Source organism: Eulemur rufifrons, chromosome 16 (genome assembly GCF_041146395.1).
Source record: "Eulemur rufifrons isolate Redbay chromosome 16, OSU_ERuf_1, whole genome shotgun sequence".
Lineage (NCBI taxonomy): Eukaryota > Metazoa > Chordata > Mammalia > Primates > Lemuridae > Eulemur > Eulemur rufifrons.
The window spans coordinates 53,872,351-53,895,519 of NC_090998.1; the positions used below are offsets into that span (position 1 = coordinate 53,872,351).

At 37.8% G+C, this 23,169-nt stretch overlaps 1 protein-coding gene across 1 annotated transcript; it reads left to right on the plus strand.

Moving 5' to 3' along the window:
• Positions 1 to 7,059: 7,059 nt before the first annotated feature.
• Positions 7,060 to 22,990, plus strand: CCT2 (chaperonin containing TCP1 subunit 2). Its single transcript, XM_069489519.1, has 16 exons — positions 7,060 to 7,137; positions 7,869 to 7,943; positions 8,033 to 8,098; positions 8,775 to 8,886; positions 9,813 to 9,889; positions 10,046 to 10,158; positions 10,996 to 11,198; positions 13,165 to 13,265; positions 13,489 to 13,616; positions 14,287 to 14,390; positions 16,472 to 16,591; positions 17,013 to 17,141; positions 17,339 to 17,442; positions 17,695 to 17,794; positions 18,691 to 18,832; positions 22,710 to 22,990. Exons 1-16 carry the CDS (start codon positions 7,135 to 7,137, stop codon positions 22,738 to 22,740), a joined length of 1,608 nt encoding a protein of 535 aa, XP_069345620.1. The 5' UTR covers positions 7,060 to 7,134; the 3' UTR covers positions 22,741 to 22,990.
• Positions 22,991 to 23,169: the final 179 nt, after the last annotated feature.

Genomic DNA, 23,169 nt, shown 5'->3' on the forward strand with positions numbered 1-23,169 from the left:
TTGGTTGAATACCTATTTAAAGTTTTACTGTATTTATATTTCACACATTGCTTGAACCTTTATGATAGAAGTTTTATTTCTGTCTCCTACCACTGCCTCCATTTTCAAAATGAACATATAGTAAGTTAAAGATTATGTGTTTCATCAAAATGGAATTGTATGTAATTGACAAACTCTCACAGTTTTATCTGCGTGGTCATTTAAACTAGTATTAATAGTTCTCAGCTCTGGGACTCCAAACCTGTTTTTAGCCACTGAGTGACACTATAAACTCTAGTTGACTATAGTTCAAGATGGACATTATTTAAACAATGAAGGAGATAGACAAGTCCACAAATGATTAGATGCTTACTATGTGCCAGGCCCTAGAGAATACAAAAATTGGTTAAGATGTGGTGGCAGAGACTGCATCTTGGAAAACCTGGGCATTTGTTCTCAAAAATTAAAAACTGCTTTGAATTATTTCTATAATTTTTCTTTGAAGCTCTTTTAAGGATGGTAGCTAGTCACATGTTCTTTTTATTTAACAAATGACCATGAACTAGGCCCTGTGTGTGTCCTTGTCCTCAAAAGAATTTATAGTTTGGAACAGCCCTTGGGAGCAATGCCATTCCTCCCGCCAGAGAATTAAGCACTGAGACATATAATGTATATAATGAATTAACTTCTCTCTGATACCTCTAGAATGATACTAGCTGTGTACTTTACAACAATTGAGAAAATTGTCACTCTAATTCTTTTTTTTTTTTTTTTTTTTTGAGACAGAGTCTCACTCTGTTGCCCAGGCTAGAGTGAGTGCCGTGGCGTCAGCCTAGCTCACAGCAACCTCAAACTCCTGAGCTCAAGCGATCCTCCTGTCTCAGCCTCCCGAGTAGCTGGGACTACAGGCATGCGCCACCATGCCCGGCTAATTTTTTCTATATATATTTTTAGCTGTCCATATAATTTCTTTCTATTTTTAGTAGAGGTGGGGTCTCGCTCTTGCTCAGGCTGGTCTCGAACTCCTGAGCTCAAACAATCCGCCCATCTCGGCCTCCCAGAGTGCTAGGATTACAGGCGTGAGCCACCGCGCCCGGCCTAATTCTTTATATAACTGGTGTGATAAAGGCACACACAAAGGGCATCTAACTCAGCCAAGGGGTGGAGGTTTTCAAGCAAAGCTTCTTGGGGTAATCTCCCAGGTAGGTGTTTTGATGAAAACCTTTGTAGGTTAGAGGCAGCGAGGATGTCTTAGGGAGAAGAGATAGCCTGTGCAAAGGCACAGAGGTATAAAAAGATGTTCAATGGCAGCAAGAGTTTCCATATGACTGGAGCATAGACTGCAAAGGCAAGGTTGGGGGACAGAAAAGAAGGGAGCAATGAGAGACAGATCACATAGAATGCTAAGGAGTTTTTGTTTAAATAAGGTGAGAGAACTTGAAGGATTTTTAAGCATTGTAGAAATGATAGTTTAGGAAGATTACTCTGACAACATGGAGCATACAATGAAGGGCATGACATTTTAATAAAACAGGGAGACTGGTTAGGAGCCTTTTTCAAAGATGGAGGCAAGACCTGATAGATGCCTGTGGGTATCATTAAAGGACTGTTTGGATTATTTATTGCGGTGCAAGAAACCACCTTAAAACTTAGTGGCTTAAAGCAGCAATCATTTTCTTATTTCTCAAGTTGCTGTAGATCACGATGGGCAGGGCACAGCAGAGATGGTTCATCTTTTGTCTGCTCCATGTGCTATATAGAGGGCTGGCTTCTTCCCTCACGTATTTTGTGCCTCAGCTAGTATGGTTCAGACAGCTGGGGACTGGCTGGAGCAGCTCAACTGGGTCATATCTGGAACTTCAGTTCTTGCTGTCTCCTAGGTTCCTTAGTTTTCTTCCATGTAGTCTTTTGTCTTTCTTCAGTGGTCTTTTTATATGGCAGCTTAGTGTTCCCAAGAGCTAAGCTTTCTTGAGGCCTAAGTCCAGAACTGGCACAATGTCAGTTCTGCTGCGTTCTGTTAAATTATGGACCCATCCCAGATTCAAGGGCAGTAGGTCATGCAGAGGCATGAACATCAAAGGTGTAGTTTATTCAGGGCCACCAATATAACAGAGTGCCTTAAGGAGGAATAATCAACACCTCTGACTAATAAGGGGAATGACAAATGGAGGGATCAAGGATGACCCCCTGTTTTGTGGCTTAAGTGATTAGGTAGTTGATGGTGCCAGTTCACTGAGATTAAAAATATATCTGAGGGTTATAGGTATAGAGAGAAACATGGTGAGTTCTACTGGGGACTTAGTTCATGGTCTGTGAGCCATCCACAGACCAGGAGATGTCCAGTAGGTTGACAGATGGGTAGATGGTTTCTGTCAACAGCAATTTCCTCAGTAACAAAGCTGAGCGATCTTTCTAAAGACATTGTAAATGGCAGCCTTTCAGAATACCCTATATTAGACATTTCTCACAACTGTACAAAACAAAGTTCCAAGCAAACTAGCGAGGCTGGAAGTACAGAAATAGAAAGCTAGGTATTTCTACCTTACCTCCTCATCTCCCCTGCTGACATTCATCCCTTCCTGTGTACAGAATAGTGTTTATTATGTGTTAAGCACTGTTCATATATTAATGCTTTGCAACTTTAGGTTAACCATAGGAGATAGTTTCTATTATTCCCATTTTACAGAAAAATAAAACAGAGTGGTTAAGTAACTTGTTCCAGGTCCCACCCTGTAATTTATAGCCAGGATTCTGAACCCTAGGTGTTTCGGCTGCAGAGGTCATGTTCTTAAACACAGTTTTTCCTCATTCTACACACCTGACCTAAGCACCAAGAAGTCTTTTTTATCTCTTTGCTTTCATCTTGGGTGATTCTCTTGCAGGATGTAATTATGAGCTTGTCCTATCTTCATTCCTGAGATGACTTCCCAGTCAATACCAGAAATGCTTTTTACCTATTCAGAAAAATTGGTGATGTGCCTTAGTAGCCTAAAGGACTGCTACTATAAATGTGGTCCATAGACTGGTGGCTTCTGTCTGTAAACTGTTTGCCACCGGTCTGCAATGAGATAAATACAAAATTGAGATGTTTAAAAATGTATAGTACTTGTGGCAGCATTCAAGCCCATGACTTTATATTTTCTAAAAGTATTGGTCTGAGACATTGGAATTTTAAAAAAGCCCTTCACCACAGATATTTGAATAACACTTAACCCTAGGAGGTTTAGGGCTTGCATGATATCTAAACTTGGAGATGAGGAGCCACCTGGACAATATCTCCAAGTCTGTATAACAGAATGCATAGTATCCCAAGGACAGAGTCAGGAAACACCTGTGATCAAAGAGCCTGGAACACACCCACCAAAGGACTGCACACAGTAAATACCTGGTAAATGGTTGTTGTTATGACTCTTGGAGAAAATAAAAGCATAAGTAGTTGTGCTCAAGGATTTACTTAAAGAACATTGGAAGACAATGAATTGGTTGAATGTTTGCATTTCCATGTGGAGTCAGCATGAATGCAACAGTCAAATGCAGACTTCAAAAACATATCACATTGGTGACTCCAATACTGTAAACAGTCTTGCCGTCAATAATGTGATTTTCCCCAAAATGGTTGAATAATTCTTAGTAAATTTCTCTCAACAATAAAATACAATATGCCCTCAATCTACATATACCTTATTGGCATGCCTAGACATTTTATATGTATATTAAAACTTTTTTTAAAAAAAGGCCTGCATATATGTAAAAACAGATTTAGGTTCTATGCTCATTACTGTTATAACACGTTATTCACCTATGTGAATAAAACCTGTGTGGAACCTCTGAAAGTCACATATGATGTGGAACAAATTTTTGTTGTGAAGGACACTCCGTGCACTGGCAAATATCTAGGACCCATGGCTCTACCCTCCCATACTGAAACAAATTATAGTAGTAGTTCACAACCATTTTTATAACCTCAAAGGGCTTCACTTACCATCCCCATTGTGAACCACTGGATTCAGAAGGTATCTATAAACAAACAGAATCAGCAAAAGTAACGACATAATCTAAAGCAATGTATTGCTCAGATAATGGTAAATTCTTTTCATAGAAACTTGGAATTTTGAATTGTATTAACAATTACAAAGTACTTTCACTACCATTTCATTAGCCTTAACTTAAAGACAATCTTGGCCTTAATCTATGACTAGAGTGTCTCTTTATTGGCAACCACCAAATGTCAGAGTTGCGTGTGATCTCTGGATATTATCAGGTTTTCCAACCTTCTCACTGCTACCCAAACAGTAGGAGTCTGGATGGACCCTATTTCAGTGTGGCTGTGGACTCCTAGTCCTTTATTTGGTTTCCCTCCCCAGGTATTCTCAGTGTTCCTGAGGAATGTTGACAAGTTCCATAACTCTGTTCTGGTGGTGGTTTACCACTTCGACTAGTTATTTCACTCCAAATCATGACACCACCCTGCCCCCAAACTACCTCTAGTCATCAAATAACGGTATCCTATGGTGCTTTCCTAGTTCCACATCATGCCAGGCACATCCAGCCTTGGCTACAATGCTTAACAAAGCTCATTGGAAGACTGGAGATATAACAATGATAATAGCTGAGCTAAACTGAGAGCTTACTGTAGGCCAGGCACTGTTCTAAGTAATTTAGTCTTTGTGACAGTTATGTGAGATAGGTATTATTATTATCTCCCATTTTGCACACCAGGAAATGGAGGCACACAGAGGTGATGTAACTGGAAGCTGGCCAATTAACAAAAAGCCAACTCACTGAAAGCCAAATCATACCAAGGGGAAGAGATAGGAGCACAGAAAGGAGAGGGTCACAAAGTCTGTGAGGCAGGGCGAGGGCTTAGCTAAGAGAAGCCAAGACCAAGGGGCAGAGAAGAGATGAACAAGGAGAAAGTCAAACTATCACAGACAAGTGGATTCCCAAGGTTTCACTACCTCCTTAGACCCTGTAACCTATCTAATACAAATTGTTACAAAATTTATAAATAGCTTAAAATACATGTTTTTCATAAGCCAGCAAGTTGATCACTCTCTGAAATGGCCTTCTATGAATTGATTTGAAAAGCCTATGGAATGCACCCAAGATTACAAAACTAGTATATATTATAAAAGAGTTGAAATTCAAGCTTGTGCAGCCTGGGTCTAAAAGCTGAGTGTTTAACCTCTGGAGTGGGTGAGAGGCATCAAAGGCCGGGGAGGTGGGAAAGGAGGAAGGGTCAAGAGATGCAATGTAGAGGACAAATTTCTAGGGTCTCATCATAGAGGTCTGGCTGCCTCTAGCTTCAGCTCCATAAGGTGGTAGGAACTGCCTCCCTGTCCCCATCCAAATACACTTATGTTCACCCTACTTGTGCAAAGCCTGGCAGGGAGGGGGCATTGGTTTCTCTATCACCCACAGTCTCAGGCTTGTCTGCTGGAAGACATAATAAATATTTCCAGGTCTGTAATTTTGCCCACAAGAAAAACAGCCTTTTTTCAATATTATACAGCAATCTTAGTTTTTCATTATGACTTTCCTTATTCCCAAATGTGATTTGGGATCTGCCTATTAAAGTACATTTTCTGAAAGATGAGCAAGTTTTTCCACAAAGAACAGAAAACTCTTGGTAGTTTTAAAATAACAATTTGTCCAGCCTGAACACCCCTTTTCATGTTGGACCTTAGAAATAGTGTAAACCAGGGTCAGCAAACTTTTTCTGTAAAGGATCGGATAATAAATATTTTAGGCTTTGTGGGCCCATCCTGTCTCTGCCATAATGACTCAACTCTACCATTGCAAAACTCTGGTACTGTATTGTGACGGAGTAAAAATGAATGGTTATGCCTGTGCTCCAGCAAAGCTTTATGGACACCAAAATATGAATTTCACAGAATTTTCATTTGTCATGAAATGTTCTTTTTATTTTTTTCAACTACTTCAAAATATAGACACCATTCTTAGCTCTGGGACCATACAAAACAGTTGGCAGGTTGGATTTGACTCTTCCTAGCTTGCCAATCCCAGGTGTGTATCAACCCACTTAGAGTATAACTGAAGGGTAGAAACAATTAAAAATTGAAAATACCTGTCATTGTTAGCAATTGTCAAAAACTTAGGAGATCTAAGCTACTAGGGGGGCTGAGGCAGGAAGATGGCACGAACTCAAGAGTCCCTAAAAAAAAAAATGCTTAAAAAATCCAGGAGCTTGCTAAGTGATCAGTTAATCAAAGGGAGAAGTGGGTATGAGTGGATGACAGGAAACTGACACATTTTTTTAAAGCACAAAATTTTGCTTTAGACATCTTAAGGAGTTGAAGAAAAAAAATTAAGTTTGTTTTTAGTAAATTGAAATATTTGGGATTGATCTTGATTTCTATCAAGATAGTTTGTAAGAATGTTATTATTGGAGGAAAAAAAGAATGAAATGCAAGAATTCCTGGAAATGAATAAATGGGGCAAAGATAAAATATTGTAAATGCTTTCCTCAGAGTTCACAAAACCTTGTCCTTCTGGGCAACGTCCAATTAGAAACAGCGTTTAAACCTCAATAAAAGGAAAGGAAGTCTTCCTCTGTAATACTTAATAAATATGTAAAATTAAAATAGCAATAACATGTTATTTGGAAATATGACAGTAAATAACCAAAAAAATTTTTTTTTTTAAGTTGAAAATGGCTGTCCCTGGGTAGACGAAGTGATGAGTAGGTGAATTATGTTCTTGATTATTAATACATAACACTTTAAACGGTTTATATGTGTGACTTTAATATAAATTTTAAAAACTCAAATTCAAGGAAATTTAAAAATGCGATCAGGAACTCCGTTGCTACGGCAACCCCCCCGCCCAGCGTGCCTTTGTTCTTCGGCGGTTCTACTCCAAACCCGCTTTCTCCGTCCCTTTCTTGTCCCGAGAGGGTGGCACCTCAGGGGGCGGAGTGCAAGCGGAGGCCCGCCCCCTCCAGCTTGAAAGACTGCGCTTCCAGCCGGTGGGTTCTACCAAAATGGCATCGCCACGAGCGGCGGCGGCGGCGCGCAGGCCGGGGCTCCGCCCCCTTCAGTAGGGCGTGTAACGTCACTTCCGGCTTCCTTTTCACTGTTGGACCGGGGGCGCGAGCCGTGAGGGAGTTGCTTGTTTGCCGAACTCCTCGGAACCATGGTAAGCCTGGCTCCTTACCACATACCTCTTGCTCCTGCCTCCCCGTACCCTGCTACTCAGCTGCTCTCTCTGTCCTTTCAGCGTCGCAGGCTCCCTATATCTGTCTCCGAAGCCTGCCGCACATGGCACGCACGGGCCGCGCGGCGTGTGGCCTGCGCCGCGCCAGCCACTGGGGCCTACGTGCGGGCCGGGGGCAGAGGTGGGCCGTAAGGCCAGCGTCCCATTCTGACTCGGTCTCTCCAGTCTTGGGACCTTAAGGCCCGGGCCTCACCTCAATCGTAGAAATTTCTAGTGCTGGACCGGCTCCGCCCTGAAAGGGAGGGCGGAGCCTGGAGTGCCGGGGAGGGATCTACCCGAGGGTGGAAGATGAAGGCCACGCGTTCCCGCGGTCTCCTGGTGGTCGTCCGGCCGATGGCCTGCGACCTCTGCCTGCTTCGTCCTTAGTTTAAGATCGTGTTTAGTCTTGCCACACTTAGCATTAAAAATCTCTGGTGTATAATTTGTATTCCTGGCGCCCTTGAAAATCCAAAAAGCCCCGTGTTGCCCTCCGTTAAGTCCTTCCCTACCTCCCGCTTAAATGCCTTTTCCAATGATGGAGGCTTCATTTGTTTGAAAATACTGTTTTAAATGGATTTTCCCCTTAAATATGTACTTGTGAGACTATTGGAAGAAACATAAGTGTATGTTAAAAGTATTACTCAAGCTGAATGTTTCTTGATTTTACTTTTTAGGCGTCCCTTTCCCTTGCACCTGTTAACATCTTCAAGGCTGGAGCTGATGAAGAGAGAGCAGAGACAGCTCGTCTGGTAAGCCTTGTTCGCCTCATTCTTTTAAAGATAAATTGTACTTTTCTCTGTAAAATTGATTCTTACAATCTTTCTGATTGTTATTCCAGTCGTCTTTTATTGGCGCCATCGCCATTGGAGACTTGGTAAAGAGCACGTTGGGACCCAAGGGCATGGTAAGAAAAATAGGGAATTTTTATAAGTTTTAATAGTGTTTTAGAGACCTTAGTGGAAATATAATGAATAACAAACATTTTTAATGCTTTTTAATCTTTAAAACTCTTAATTATAAAAGTGAGAGGAATGTATTCTTTCAAAAATGAAAGTCCCCTTGGGTCACCACCCCCAATCCTACACATCTCCCCAGTGGTACCACTGTTACCATTTGAATGTACATCTTCCCAATATTGTTCATTTTTGTAGATAGGTGTGTATCTTATGTATTATGGATTTTTTTTCATATTCTTAAGTAGTGTTTGTATAAAACACTATAAGTGCTTTTTCTATAGCTTGCTCTTTTAAATTCAGCATAAGCAAATAATTGTCAAATATTCTGTAGCTTGATTATTTTATAATTTGATTATGATTGTATTGATGGGCATTTAGTTTGTTTACATTGTTCTTGCTATTAATAGTGCCGAAACAAACCTCGTTGGTGTGTTTCTAGTGTTTCTAGGGATAGATTCCAAGTTTTGGTTGTGGGTGTATGCATTGAAAATGTTTGAATGGATACCGCCAAATAGCTATATATGAGAGTATTTATGCACTAGCAGTATATGAGAGTACCGATTGACTCATGTATTCTTCAAGATGTACTTATGTCTTAACTTGAACCAAATATTTCTCCTTTAGGACAAAATTCTTCTAAGCAGTGGACGAGATTCCTCTCTTATGGTAACCAATGATGGTGCCACTATTCTCAAAAACATTGGTGTTGACAATCCAGCAGCTAAAGTTTTAGTTGGTGAGTGTATATAATGTTTAACATTTTGAAATCACTTTTTTTTTTGTTTTTTGGAGACAGAGTCTTTCTCTGTTGCCCTGGCTAGAGTGCAGTGGCATCATTGTAGCTCAACTACAACCTCAAACTCCCGGATTCAAGCAATCCTCTTGCCTCAGCCTCCTGAGTAGCTGGAACTACAGTTGCACGCCATGATGCCTGGCTAATTTTTCTATTTATTTTTTTATTTTTTATTTTTTTTTTTTTTGAGACAGGGTCTCACTTTGTTGCCCTGGCTAGAGTGAGTGCCGTGGCGTCAGCCTAGCTCACAGCAACCTCAAACTCCTGGGCTTAAGCGATCCTACTGCCTCAGCCTCCCAAGTGGCTGGGACTACAGACATGCACCACCATGCCCGGCTAATTTTTTCTCTATATATTTTTAGTTGGCCATATAATTTCTTTCTATTTTTTAGTAGAGACGGGGTCTCGCTCTTGCTCAGGCTGGTCTCGAACTCTTGACCTCGAGCGATCCACCCGCCTCGGCCTCCCAGAGTGCTAGGATTACAGGCGTGAGCCACCGCGCCCGGCCTAATTTTTCTATTTTTATAGAGATGGGTGCTCACTCTTGCTCAGGCTAGTCTCCTGGGCTCTCAGCTCAAGCAGTCCTTCTGCCTAGGCCTCCTAGAGTGCTAGGATTACAGGCGTGAGCCATTGCACCTGGCCCTAAAATAACTTTTAATACCCTGTGTTGACCATCTGTAAATATACCTTTAGGAGTGCTATGTAATAATTGGTGGTAAAACTATTGTATTTCATGCCATAAAGTTCCAAAGAATTTGTCAGGCTAGGAACCTAGGTAAGTGAGATTTAGATTGGTAGTGGTTATTTTTGGAGAACTTAGTGAGCTACAGAGAAGTAATTTTAAGTTGGTAACTAATTTCTTTTTCTAGATATGTCAAGAGTTCAAGATGATGAAGTTGGCGATGGCACTACCTCTGTTACTGTTTTAGCAGCAGAATTACTGAGGGTAAGAGTAACTGAGCAACTCTAACTTTGTTTTATTGTTTGCTGCTGTGGTTTTGAATACCAGAAGTAATTGAGTCCTTCCTACATCTTTACTATTGATGAGTGTTTACTAACTTTGTTTTTGTAATTTTTTATTTCTGTAACTGTTTATTAATAGGAAGCAGAATCTTTAATTGCAAAAAAGATTCATCCACAAACCATCATTGCGGGTTGGAGAGAAGCCACAAAGGCTGCAAGAGAGGCTCTGTTGAATTCTGCAGTTGATCATGGGTTGGTATACCAAAGTACTATTGTTCTGAACATTTAGTGTTCTTTCATAACATGCTCTATGCACTGAAAAGCATACACAAGCATGATCCTGCAGCTCCACCCCCAATAGTCAAAACCATTTCACCTTCCCAAGATAGCCACTAAAGTTAAAGTTTAGATTTCCAGTCTTTTTACATGTATAATCAAACATGCAAACAAAACAAATAGTATCATTGTGTAGAGGTTGTGTTAGCCTCTTTTTAACCTACTTAAAAAACAAGTACACTTTTGGGTGTCAATATTTTCTGTAGCATTAGTTATGATAGAGTTAGGCTTTTGAGTATATGGCTAGAGTGATTTACTTAACCTGACTATAGGTGAAGATTTGTGTTTTTGACAATTGTTAGCCTTATAATAATGTGACAAATTTGCTCCTAAAATGTTTCTAGAAGTGTAATTGCTGAGTCCAAAGGTAAGTATGTGTTTTAAGGCACTTTTATATACATTACCAAATCTCTGGAAAAAATAGATTAATATGTGCTCTCACTAGCTATAAAACAATGCTTGTTTCCCTGTATTATTGACAACATTTGATATTCATTGTTTGCTTGTTTTCCTTCCCTCCTTTTTTGTTTTTTTGTCAGTTTGATGGGAAAATAATAAATAATATCCTTTAATTTGTGTTTGTTTATTACTGGTGAGGTTTAGTTCTTTTCATATGACTTAGAGGCCTGAGAGGGTAAAATTACCTATTGTCATATGATCATCTGGATAAAAATTTTTGAAAAGTTAGGGCTGATATCTTTGTATAAGCATTTTAAGAACAGGCATGAGTTTCTTTTTGTTTGGTTGGTTTAGTTCTGATGAAGTTAAATTCCGTCAAGATTTAATGAATATTGCGGGAACAACATTATCCTCAAAACTTCTTACTCATCACAAAGACCACTTTACTAAGTTAGCTGTAGAAGCTGTTCTCAGACTGAAGGGTTCTGGTAATCTGGAGGCAATTCATGTCATCAAGAAGCTAGGAGGAAGTCTGGCAGATTCCTATTTAGATGAAGGTATGTATGAATGTCAAATCTCAGAAAGAAGCTTTGATCAGATGCTGAGGGCTGAATATTGAGTGAATCTTGTTTTTAGTTAACATATTGACTGCCATACTAGAAAAAAGTGTTTCTTCCTTGGGGCCACAGTGTTATTATTATGAAAATAGAATAAAAACTTCAAAAACAAAACGATCCTGTGAAAAATTTATTTTTTATTGTTTTCTGTGAATGAGTTATATGCAACTTGAAAAATAGTTCTCTAGGCTCCCGGCGTGAAGAGACGTGAGTTACATATGCTTCATGAAGCCCCTGGCTCAAAACTAGCATGAGTTAAATACAACTCACATGGCAGTTAATGTGTTAATTGGGACCAGTGACGCTTTACAGCCTTTTTTTTTTTTTTTTTTTTTTTTTTTTTTTTTTTTTAACAGGATCTTGCTCTGTTGCCTGTAAACATGGGTTTGAACTGTGTGGGCCCAACCTATACATGGGCTTCTATTATTTTTTAAAATTAATATTATTAAATAACTTATTTTTCAATACAGTGGGCCCTCCATATTCACAGATTCTGCATCTGCAACCAAAAGCAGATGGAAAATACTGTATTCTCAGTATGCGAAACCTTCTTGGAGGGGGCAACAGCAGCTTTTGTATCTGCTGGTTCCTTAGGGCTGACTGTGGGACTTGAGTTCATGTGCAGATTTTGTTAGACATTGGGGTGCTGGAATCAGTACCCTGAGTGTACTGAAGGGTGACTAGTTCTTTTTTAAAAAATTAAAAAAAAATTAATTTGATAAATAATCGTATATGTTTATAGGATGTGAGGATCTAATTCTTGAGTGATAAGTGAGTCTTAGCAACTATTTTTTTTTAATACTACGGTTATAGCACATAGTTTTTCAAAGTATTTTTACCTTGTATTTACTTCAGAAAATGATTTATAGAAAGTATAGGCATTCTCTGAGAAGGAAAAAAAGGATTAGGTTATGCTTTACGGCTTCTGCTTTTACCTGTGATTTGAAATCTTGGTTTTGCTGTATGTCATATGTGTCTGTTTATTTTAAGAAAGTACCAATTCTGAAAATGTTCTTGGTAAAATTTACGTGCAAGGGTTCTGTAGATTTTTAATGGGGCTGTTGGTAGGGAAAGATTAGTAAAACAAGGATAGTAGCATGAGCAGTTCTATTCTTGAATGTCTGTTTTGTGCCAGGCATTGTAATAGGCATTTTAGTCATTTAGTTCTCATTATGATGATGCATTGAGGATTAGGTTCAGTTGAATAGAGCAGAAAACTCAAGATAATAATGGCTTCTTAAGATAAAAAAAGATTCTCACGCAACTAAAAAATGCCTGGAAAGGTAGGCAGTAGTGAGTTAATACGATGGTTCCAAATCAACTGGCGTAGGCTGGTAACTAGTATCTCGCTGCCACTAGTTATATTCCTGTTTTATAGATGAGTGAATAATTTGTCTGAGGTTACATAGCCAGTGAGCATCAAGTGCATGTTGGGGCCAGGTTTACTTGACTCCATTGACTGGTTTTTTCATTTTACCAGCAGCCTCAATTCTTTGAGAAGTTCAGTAATTTCTAGCAGTATCCTGTGTGTGTCTGAATCTTCACAGCTGCTTTTCTCTTATGTTGATTTTAAGCTAATGAAAGTGGACTTAGCCTAGTAGCTTTACATTGCAGCTCATACCTGTGTGTGTAATATATATTTGAAATAAAAGTTTCAAAATACTGTTTACTTTTACTATCTGTACTGTGTGCTTATATTTTCTGTTTCATATATTATTTTTTAAATAACTCACTAAGTTGATTTTGTGATCGCTGGTCCAGTGGAATGCTTTATAGGTTGCCGGAAGTTGGTAAATTGGACTTAACATGTTTTCTGTTAAGTAGTAATTTGATAAAACAGTTTTGTAAGACTTATTAATGTAGCATTGAAGTATTTAATACAGGACTACCCTTCTATTTATTGTAGGCTTTCTGTTGGATAAAAAAATTGGAGTAAATCAACCTAAGCGAATTGAAAATGCTAAAATTCTTATTGCAAATACTGGAATGGATACAGACAAAATAAAGGTATGTAACTACATTTCTTGAAATTCTAATTTCTGACTGCTGTAAACTCAGGTTGGAATAATTTTCACTAAAAAGCTTGAAGTATATATATACGAATATTTATGTATTTACATGTATATATATTTTTTGGTATATACGTTGATGAAAATGTTGAAATATGCTGTGGGACTCTTTAATAGAAATAATGAAACTGATGCTCTATTTGTGCTTTTCTTTGTCTTAGATATTTGGTTCCCGGGTAAGAGTTGATTCTACAGCAAAGGTTGCAGAAATAGAACATGCAGAAAAGGAAAAAATGAAGGAGAAAGTTGAGCGTATTCTTAAGCATGGAATAAATTGCTTTATTAACAGGTCTGTGTTTGCTTGTGCTAACAATATTGGTAATCTGAGAAAGGAGTTTTTTGCTACAAAAGTTTATGGAGATGCTTTATATTGGATTACTTATGTTGAATTAGTGATTTGTTATTTAGGAACTGTTGTGCATATTTTTGCTCTAAATTATGGATTTTCATAATTGAAACCATTTCATAGTATAAACCATTAAATTATGGTTTATGCACACTCTTCTAGTGGACATTTAGTTTGTTGGCAAGATGCATTGTTAAATATAAAAAGTCTTAGAAATAACCTTATTAAGATTTTAAATATTTAGTTTTATTGCTGTAGATGCCCAGAAATGAAAGCATAAAAATACATTGTCCTTTTTTCACTCGGACTTAATTTTTTCCACATATAAATGTAGGTAAGATTTTTGATTCCTTACTGCTAAATTGCTTTCCAGGATTATGGGAGCAATTTATATAATCAGCAATATAATAAAGCCTGTTTTCAGTGCTAGCATGGATGCATTAGTATTACAATTTATAAGTCATAAGTACAGGTGAGAAATAGTATCTTGTTCTAATTTGCATTTCTATGGTTACTGGTGAGATAAAAATGTTTCCTTGTTTTTTAGTCTAATGTAGTTTATCTTGTGAAGTAGCAGTTTTAAACATATTGCTTTTATGTACCTTATTTACAGGCAGTTAATTTATAATTATCCTGAACAGCTCTTTGGTGCTGCTGGTGTTATGGCTATTGAGCATGCAGATTTTGCAGGTGTGGAACGCTTAGCTCTTGTCACAGGTATGATAAAAAAGCATTGATTTCTAAGAAGCATAATAGTCACTCTTGAGTTTATTGAGTGTTAACTTTATGCAACTCGTTGTTGAAGATACAAAGAAGTCCCTTTAAGGGGCTTAGAATCTCAACAGTTACTCTGAAATCTGATTTACACTTTTGGATACATTTAATTTAGTTATTTTAATTATTATGGGTACATAATTGTTGTATATCTTTTATAGGGGTACATGTGATGTTTTGACACAGGTATACAACACGAATAAATCAAATCAGGGTAATGAGGTATCCATCATCACCTCAGGCATTTTTCATTTCTTTGTGTTGGGAACATTCCAGTTTCAGTTATTTTAAAGTATACTTAGTTATGTTATTTTTACTATACTAAATTATATGCCAGGTTTGCCGTAGGTGCGGATTTCTTTTTGTTAAGTTATTGCTTTAAAGATAATAGGTTTTTTTTCTCAGAAACCTATAAGATCACTGTTGTAAACATAATCTGAACAAACTAGAGGTTATAAAAGGAGTCTTTATTGAGTTTATTCATTTATTTCTGTTGTTAAGTAATTTAATGTTTTGTGTACAATATAGTAGTACAGTTATAGTAGTTACCTTTATTGAACACATACTGTCTGCTGGAGAGAGGGTCAAGTACTTAACTTATACTTAAATATTACTTTTGTTAATTTTTAACAATTTCTGGAAGTAATAGATACTGAAGTAAGTGAAACAATCCAGCAGTGTATGATGAAAGTCAGTATACTCCAGCACCCTTCAGTGGAAGCATGAGTGATACAATCCCAGTTGTGCTGAGTAGAAATTGTGTTTACAAGTTAGGTATGTCTATGTCTATATCAAAATGACAGAGTGCAGCTTGTTTGTGTTTTCTTGAGGTAATGGTTTCTCTAAGTAGTGCTCAAAAAACTAAGTTTAGCAATCTTTATCTAAATGTTAGGTCCTTGAAAATGAATGAATTGAATAGGTAGTAAAGTTGGCTTGGCATCTGGGAATGAGAATTAAGGAGACCTGGGTTTTGAGATACGAAGTCACTGGGATTGTTATATTCCATTTGGAACTGTCATGAATAGTAGAAAAAATTAAAGTGTACTAATATTCGAAGAGTAGACTTGGTCTCATCCCAGAATGATTTCTTAAAACACTTTATAATTTGGAGATATTTTCCTTTCATTATTTTGAAGTAGGTTTACCTGCTTTAAAGGTCTAAGAAATAAATTTTTATGATACCACAGAGGATAACCTGATATGACAAGGTCTTGATACCTGAAATTGTTTCACGCACACACACCCACCCAGAAGAAAGTTTACTGCATCAATCAGACCAACTTTATGGCTGCAAAACTGATCCCATGCTGGCTCTTATCCTTAGGTGTTGAGTTATAAGGTATATGACATTGATTCTTGCAAATGTCAAGAAATGTCTTGTGCTGGGCATGGTGGCATGTGCATGTAGTCTCAGCTACTTGGGAGTCTGAGGCAGTAGGATCACTTGAGCCCAGGAGTTCAGCCTTTTAGTATGCTATGATTGTGCCTGTGAGTAGTCTGCTCTATTCCAGTCTGGGGAACGCAGTGAGATCCATCTCTTTAAAAAAAAAAAAAAAAAGAAGGAAAGAAAGAAATATAAGCAGATGTAGAAGGATCAAGTGAAAATGCTCATAAGACAAGTAGTCTTTGTTTTGTTTTTAATTGCAAGAAGAAATAGACTAAGTCTTACTTTTGAGTATGATGTCTCAAGTATCTATCTTGTCTCTCATCTAGAACACAAAGCAGTCTCTGAAATTTCCCAACCAAAAGTAAAAAACCTAAGCTTTTTATTTTATTTATTTTAAAAAGAAAATAGAGACGAGATCTGGCTGTGTTGCCCAGGCTGGTCTCAAACTCTTGGGCTCAAGCTATCCTCCTGCCTTGGCTTCCCAGAGTGCTGGGATTATAGGCATGAGCCACTGTGCCCAGCTAGCAATCAATTTTTAAAATGTTAGATAACATGTTTTCTATCCATTACTGCTTGCTAGAAAACAGGAATTTTAAACCTGTCATGCATTTAATTAATACATGTTTACGTTTTATAGGTGGTGAAATTGCCTCTACCTTTGATCACCCAGAACTGGTGAAGCTTGGAAGTTGCAAACTTATTGAGGAAGTCATGATTGGAGAAGATAAACTCATTCACTTTTCTGGGGTTGCCCTTGGTGAGTGATTATGTAAATCCTGGTTAGGGTACCTGAATCTTTGGTAGGCTCTGTTGAAGTGAAAGATGGTTACTATAGTTACTAGAAAATGGTATCTTACAAGTCTTAACTTTTGAAACTCTAAGATATGATTATATATATATATACACATATATATTTATATATCATGTTTTGTTTCAGTCCCTTTTGAGGTCAACCTCATTTCTGCCACGCCTTAGTGAACATAGTTTTTTTTGTTGATTACTTGGAGCCATTATGAACCTAGATTGTTAGCGAAGAGAACACATAACAGTAGAAGATGCGTCAGCTTTCAAAACTTAATATTACAAAAAACACCTACATAAATAATAGAAAGCAAACTGTTTTATGTTTTATGACTTAGGTGGTCACTGTGACAATAAGAATATTGTTTTACCTTTAGGTGAGGCTTGCACCATTGTTTTGCGTGGTGCCACTCAACAAATTTTAGATGAAGCGGAAAGATCTTTGCATGATGCACTGTGTGTTCTTGCTCAAACTGTGAAGGATTCTAGAACAGTTTATGGAGGAGGTAAGCATTTAGAAAATATTGAACATATTTTCTTTCATTAAAGTATAAGAAATGGTTTTAATGGTTCTTATAGAAACTTTATATTCCCTTTGCTCTTAATTTTAAAATGCTTGACATATCTGAAGGGAAGTCAGAAATTCATGTCTTGAAGATAACTGAGCATAACAATATTTTTTTTTTGGAATTTTAATCTGTAGGCTGTTCTGAGATGTTGATGGCTCATGCTGTGACACAGCTTGCCAATAGAACACCAGGCAAAGAAGCTGTTGCAATGGAGTCTTATGCTAAAGCACTGAGAATGGTAAGTTAATACAAATAAGAGATCTGAATTTAAGTTTTGTGAGTAACTGATAGTTTGAAAATGAACAGAAAATGAATTGGTTAACACCTCTTTTAAATTTGATTCTGGAGTATATCCTCTTTGTGAGCAGTAATTAAAAGGAAGCATATTTTACGTCATTTCCAAATGTTTAATTTTAACAAGTTACCCTACTTAGTAAATCAATGGTTCTGATAGTAGAGTAGGTAGTTAATTGTTTTCTTCATTTTATAGTTGCCAACCATCATAGCTGACAATGCAGGCTATGATAGTGCAGATTTGGTGGCACAACTCCGAGCTGCTCACAGCGAAGGCAATACAACTGCTGGACTGGGTAAGAAATCAAGGGGAACTTTGTAGTGGTTGTTAACAGTAATTGTCTTCAAGTTTTTTTCTTTTTTTGGTGGAGGGAGATAAAAGTTCTCATGATAACCATGTAAAAGATTCCTGTGGCCCATGCTTTTGTAACCATTGTATATACTTGGAAAGTGTGTTTAACTTCATATTCTCAATACTACCAAAACTTGTTCCATAAAAGGTATGATACTAGTTAAAAGATTTGTAACTATGACTATGGGATTTAAATGCATAAATAGTACTCATAGTCTGAAAAAAGTGTAAACGATTGTGTTTCTTAAATACTCAGTGGTAACTCCTAATTTCATGATGAACCTATTTTGAGACATTCTTGAGCACAGATCATAGATCTCCAACTCTCCAGGTCTGACAAGCTTTGTAGTACATTACAGGAATAGTCTTAAGCAGGTAGATAATCCTGTCATTAAATAAGAGAGGGCCAATTACTAATCTTTCAGAAGATGAAGTAGAATTCTTAATGAGAAGTTTCGTAGATGACTTCTAAATTTTCTTTCAGTTCTTAAGATTGCACGTTAGTAGTGATAAGCAAATTCTTTGCAATAATTTTATATAGATAGGTGCAGATGAAGATAGGTAGAAAATTAACTAAGTGGTCTGGTATTCTGTATAATTTTTTTGTTATTTGACATTGGTGCCCTTTTAATATAGATGGATCAGTGGTTTACCTTTTAATTTTTTAAAAGCCTTTCCTTGAGCGCATTTATAGGTGGATCCTCTTACTAAATCAAGTTGTTGGGTGTTGTAATCTTACTTTATTAATAACAGGATCGATTTCATTTTTTTATAAATCATTAGAGGTGTTTTGATATAATAGTTTGTTAAAACTGCTTATAATAAACACTTTTTATTCAGATATGAGGGAAGGTACCATTGGAGATATGGCTATACTGGGTATAACAGAAAGTTTTCAAGTGAAGCGACAAGTGCTTTTGAGTGCAGCTGAAGCAGCAGAGGTTATTCTTCGTGTGGACAACATTATCAAAGCAGCACCAAGGTACTGGTAGCACTTCTATTTCTCAAAAAAAAAATTACACTGAAACAAAATAGGAAGCTGTATTTAATAATTGTAATTAATGGAAAAGTGGAGACATTTTTGCCTAGATAAAAGTATTTCTGAAGTTGTTTAAACTGTGTAATCACATCGCTTACATTTAAGTTAGAAAAGTTAGGAGGTAAGAGGGATGGGCAACAGAATTTAAAGGGCACAAAAAGAACTGGGCTTGGAAAGTCAAGTACTGGAGAGCCTGGGGGTTAGGAGGAGGGCCCAGTAGCGAGAGCTTAAGCGCATAATGTGCAGGATTTCTTAGTGTTTTTATGTCAGCAGTTTTTCTTTAATATTTAAAAAACTCATTCACACAAAAATGGTTAAATGGCAAGAAAATCTTAATTCTTGAAGATTCAGTTAATAATTTTTAATTGCTTTTGTGAGTAGTTACCAAAACCATTCATTTTACTGTTAGTGGGAGTTCAGGGAGATGAGAGAGTGTGGCTGCTTGGGCCAGGAAATAATGGTGAAGATGGTGAGAAGGGATTGATTATGGATATATTCTGAAGGTGGAGCCGGGAGGTTGGATATAAGGTATGAGACGAAAGAGAATTAAGGATAATTCAAGGTTTTTGTCTGGAAAAATGGAGTTTCTCTTAGCTGAGATGGGGGAGGCTGTGGGAGGGAGGAAGAAGGAAAGAAAATGGGGGTTTCAATTTGGGACATTAGGTGTCTTATTAAGGCAGTTGGATAGTTGAGTCCATAGTTCAGGGGAGAAGTTCAAGCTATAGTTATTACATGTTTAGGAATTGTCAGCCTGTATATAGTATTTAAAACTGAGACTGGTTGGATCTCTAAGAGTGAATGTTACAGCTAAAGAAGGAAAGGGATTTTAAGTACTGAAAGCTGGAGAACTCCTGTGATAAGTTTGAAAAGATTCAGAGCAACCAGCCTAGGACACTAAGAAGGAATGTACATGTGTGGAAAATTGTTAAAACTGGGTGATAGGCACATAAGGATTCATTATACAATCGCTCTGCTTTTATGTACATTGGACAATTTCCATAATAGGAAATTCTTAAAAGGGAGGGATGCCACTGAGGGTAGGAAAACCAAGGAGTTATCTAACAGAAGCCAAATGAAGAAGGTATTTAGGGAGAAGGGATGATAACCTGCTAAAATGATAATAGGCCAGGTAAGGTAAGGACTAAAAATGTACCTTAAAAATTGGATTTAGTGCCCAGGGGCAGTGGCTCACGCCTGTAATCCTAGCACTCTAGGAGGCCAAGTTGGGAGGATTGCTTGAGGCCAGGAGTTTGAGGGCAGCCTGAGCAACAGCGAGACCCTGTCTCTAGTAAAAAATAGGAAAATTAGCTGGGCATCATGGTTTGCGCCTGTAGTCCCAGCTACTTGGGAGGCTGAGGCAGGAGAATCGCTTGAGCCTAGGAGTTTGACATTGCAGTGAGTTGTGATGTTGCCACTGCAATCTAGGCGGGGCAACAGAGTAAAACTCTTGTCTCAAAAAAGAAAAAAATGGATTTAGCAACATAGGAAAGGCATTGATGATTTTGACAAGGGGTTTTAACATGTCAAAATTGAAGGGGACAATAGTCTGAGGTAGGTTCAATAAAGACTAGAAAAGGGGAATTGGAGAAAGTGTTTATAGACCACTTTTTTCAGGAGTCTGTTGTGGTTGGGAGCAGAAAAGTAGGGTAGTACAGTAGTTAGAGGAAGTGTGGGTCTTACTGTGAAAACTCAGCATGTTTCAGTGGGAGAGATTTAGTAGAAGGGGACTAACATGCAGAAGAGGGGAACAGTCCACTAGGCATGTTCCCTAGGCTAAGAGAGGCATGGAGATCTAGAGGGCCACAGGAGGAGATGCTTTTAGGTAAGAGCATGGGGAGTTTATCCATAGGTACAGGAGGGAAGTAGAAATATTGGAAAATTATACCCTTAAATGAACTAGATTACAGTGAATTACTTTGTGCAAAACTTCGCAGCACTCATTTCACTGGCTTGCTTGTATGAATGATAGCTGTCTGGTTACTGTTAGAGGATGGAGAGTAGAAAATGATTTGGATGTCGAGAGAAAGTCCGCTGTGATGTAATGGAAAGAACACGGGGCTGAGAAATCCAGAGATTTTCTGATTGGGAGGATAGGTTAATGGGAAGCATATTTTGATAATAGGTGAGGGAAAAAGTTGACAGAAAGTTTTCTTGGAATAATAGAATGCTGTGATGTTTTCTGTTGTCTTTAAGCAGAATGATAGCAAAAGGTAACCGAGTTCTCTAAAGCTGCAGTCCCCCAGCCTGGACTGCGGACAGGTATGAGTCTGTGGCCTATTAGGGACCCTGTCGCAGAGCTCCATCATCTCTCCCAGCCCTGTCCGTGGAAAAATTGTCTTCCATGAAATTGGTCCCTGGTGTCAAAAAGGTTGGGGACCGCTGCTCTAAAGTGTTCTGACTTGGAGGGCAAGGTCACATAACCACACCTACTCTCAGAAATCTTCACAAGAATTCAGTGCCCTTATCCACAAATTACATTACAAATTCTGAGTAATTTGCAGTAAAAAAAAAAAAAAAAAAAACAGGAATAATTTTTGTTTAACTCAGCCTTCCCAAACTTACTGCACTGTGAACTTCTTTTTTATACTCCTTACTGCCCTCCAAAGGACTCGGGTTTTTTTTGTTTGTTTGTTTGTTTGTTTGTTTGTTTGTTTTCAGATTAGTGCCCTGTGATAGCTGCATGGTAACTTTTGAGAGTGGTTAGCATCCTGGTTCCCCCATAAGCTACTGAGGTTAGAAGGTTTGAGTCTGTTCTTAACACTTGTTCAGCTGCTTCTCTTAACTGTTGTGCTGGCCTTGAGAAGCAGTGTCTCTCAAGTTTTTTCTCCTTGAACAAATATTAAGTAAAAAAAATTTGTTAATGCCCTTACCTCTTTGTCTTTCCAAAAGATTGTCATGTGCCCCTTCACTTTATGGTCACCAAAGAATAAAAAATGTGAGGGATAACATTGGCATACTTTAGTGAGTTACACTATCCAATCACCAGCTTATCAATTGGCAGTTGTGTGTGTGGTTTGGTGTTTTTTTTTTTTTTTTTTTTTTTTTTTTTTGAGTAATAGCATTCCAGAGATTTTCATCTAGAAGCCTCAGAGCCTTGTCACTTTACAACTTCTGGTTAAACGTAATTATCTGATTAATTTAGTAAAATTCCCTAACACATGAATTAGCCCTTTTCTGGAGAATTCATCTTTGTTGTGTAGGCTGGTTGGAGGAGAAGTTGAGAACTGTTAAATAACTGCAGGCCTTCACATTCCACAGATTTTCTAATGTCCTGTTACAATAGCAGAGTATTTGAAGAATGTTAGTCATGACTTAGAAACATCTTGAGAGAATTGGGTTGTCTTAGTCCTTTTTCTGTTGCTTATAACAGAATACCTATAAGAAAAACTCATTTCTTACAGTTACAGAGGCTGTGAAGTTCAAGGTTGAGGGGCTACATCTGCTTAGGTCCTGCTTGCTGATGTGGACATTCTTCAGAGTCCTGAGGTGGTGCCAGGCATCACATGGCAAGGAGGGCTGAGCTGCTAGCTCAGGTCTCTCTTCCTCTTCTTATAAAGCCACCAGTCCTACCCCCATGATAACCTCATTAATCTATTCATGAGAGCAGAACCCTCAAAAACCCCACCTCCCAATACTGCCACATGGTGATTTTCAGCATGAATTTTAAAGGTGACAAACATCAAACCGTAGCAGGATTATAATGGTTTTAATAAAATTAGAATTCTAACCTAATTTGTATTTAGTTTAAAACTTTGGTTAAAATCATGCCTTTCACTTTTTACTGTTGACTTTTTTCTTAAATATATGTTTTTCCTTATAGGAAACGTGTCCCTGATCACCACCCCTGTTAAGCATTCCCATATGCTGTTGATCTTTGGACCAGTTCATAACAAAGTTGTGTTTGAAAGACTTTAACCTCTTGTCGACGACTGTGGAATCTATGTTTATCTATGCCCAGTGTATCCTTAAGTTTGGACATTTTAGCTGACCTTCTGTTTTAACATGGGTCTAATTTATTTGCTGTGTCATTTTCCATACAGTTCAGTTGATTAAAAAGTTCATTTCTCATACTGTGCATTAAAATAAAAATTTGAACAATTACTTAGTTCTTATGTCTTACTGATTTATATGTACCCTGTTTGAACTCTACCTAATGGAAATTAACGATTGTATTTTCAGTATAGAATTGTTGCACTTAAGTGATTGACCGTATACATTTATGGAATAATTATCTTGATTAATACAAGCCCAAGTCAAATGTGATAAGCACACATACATTC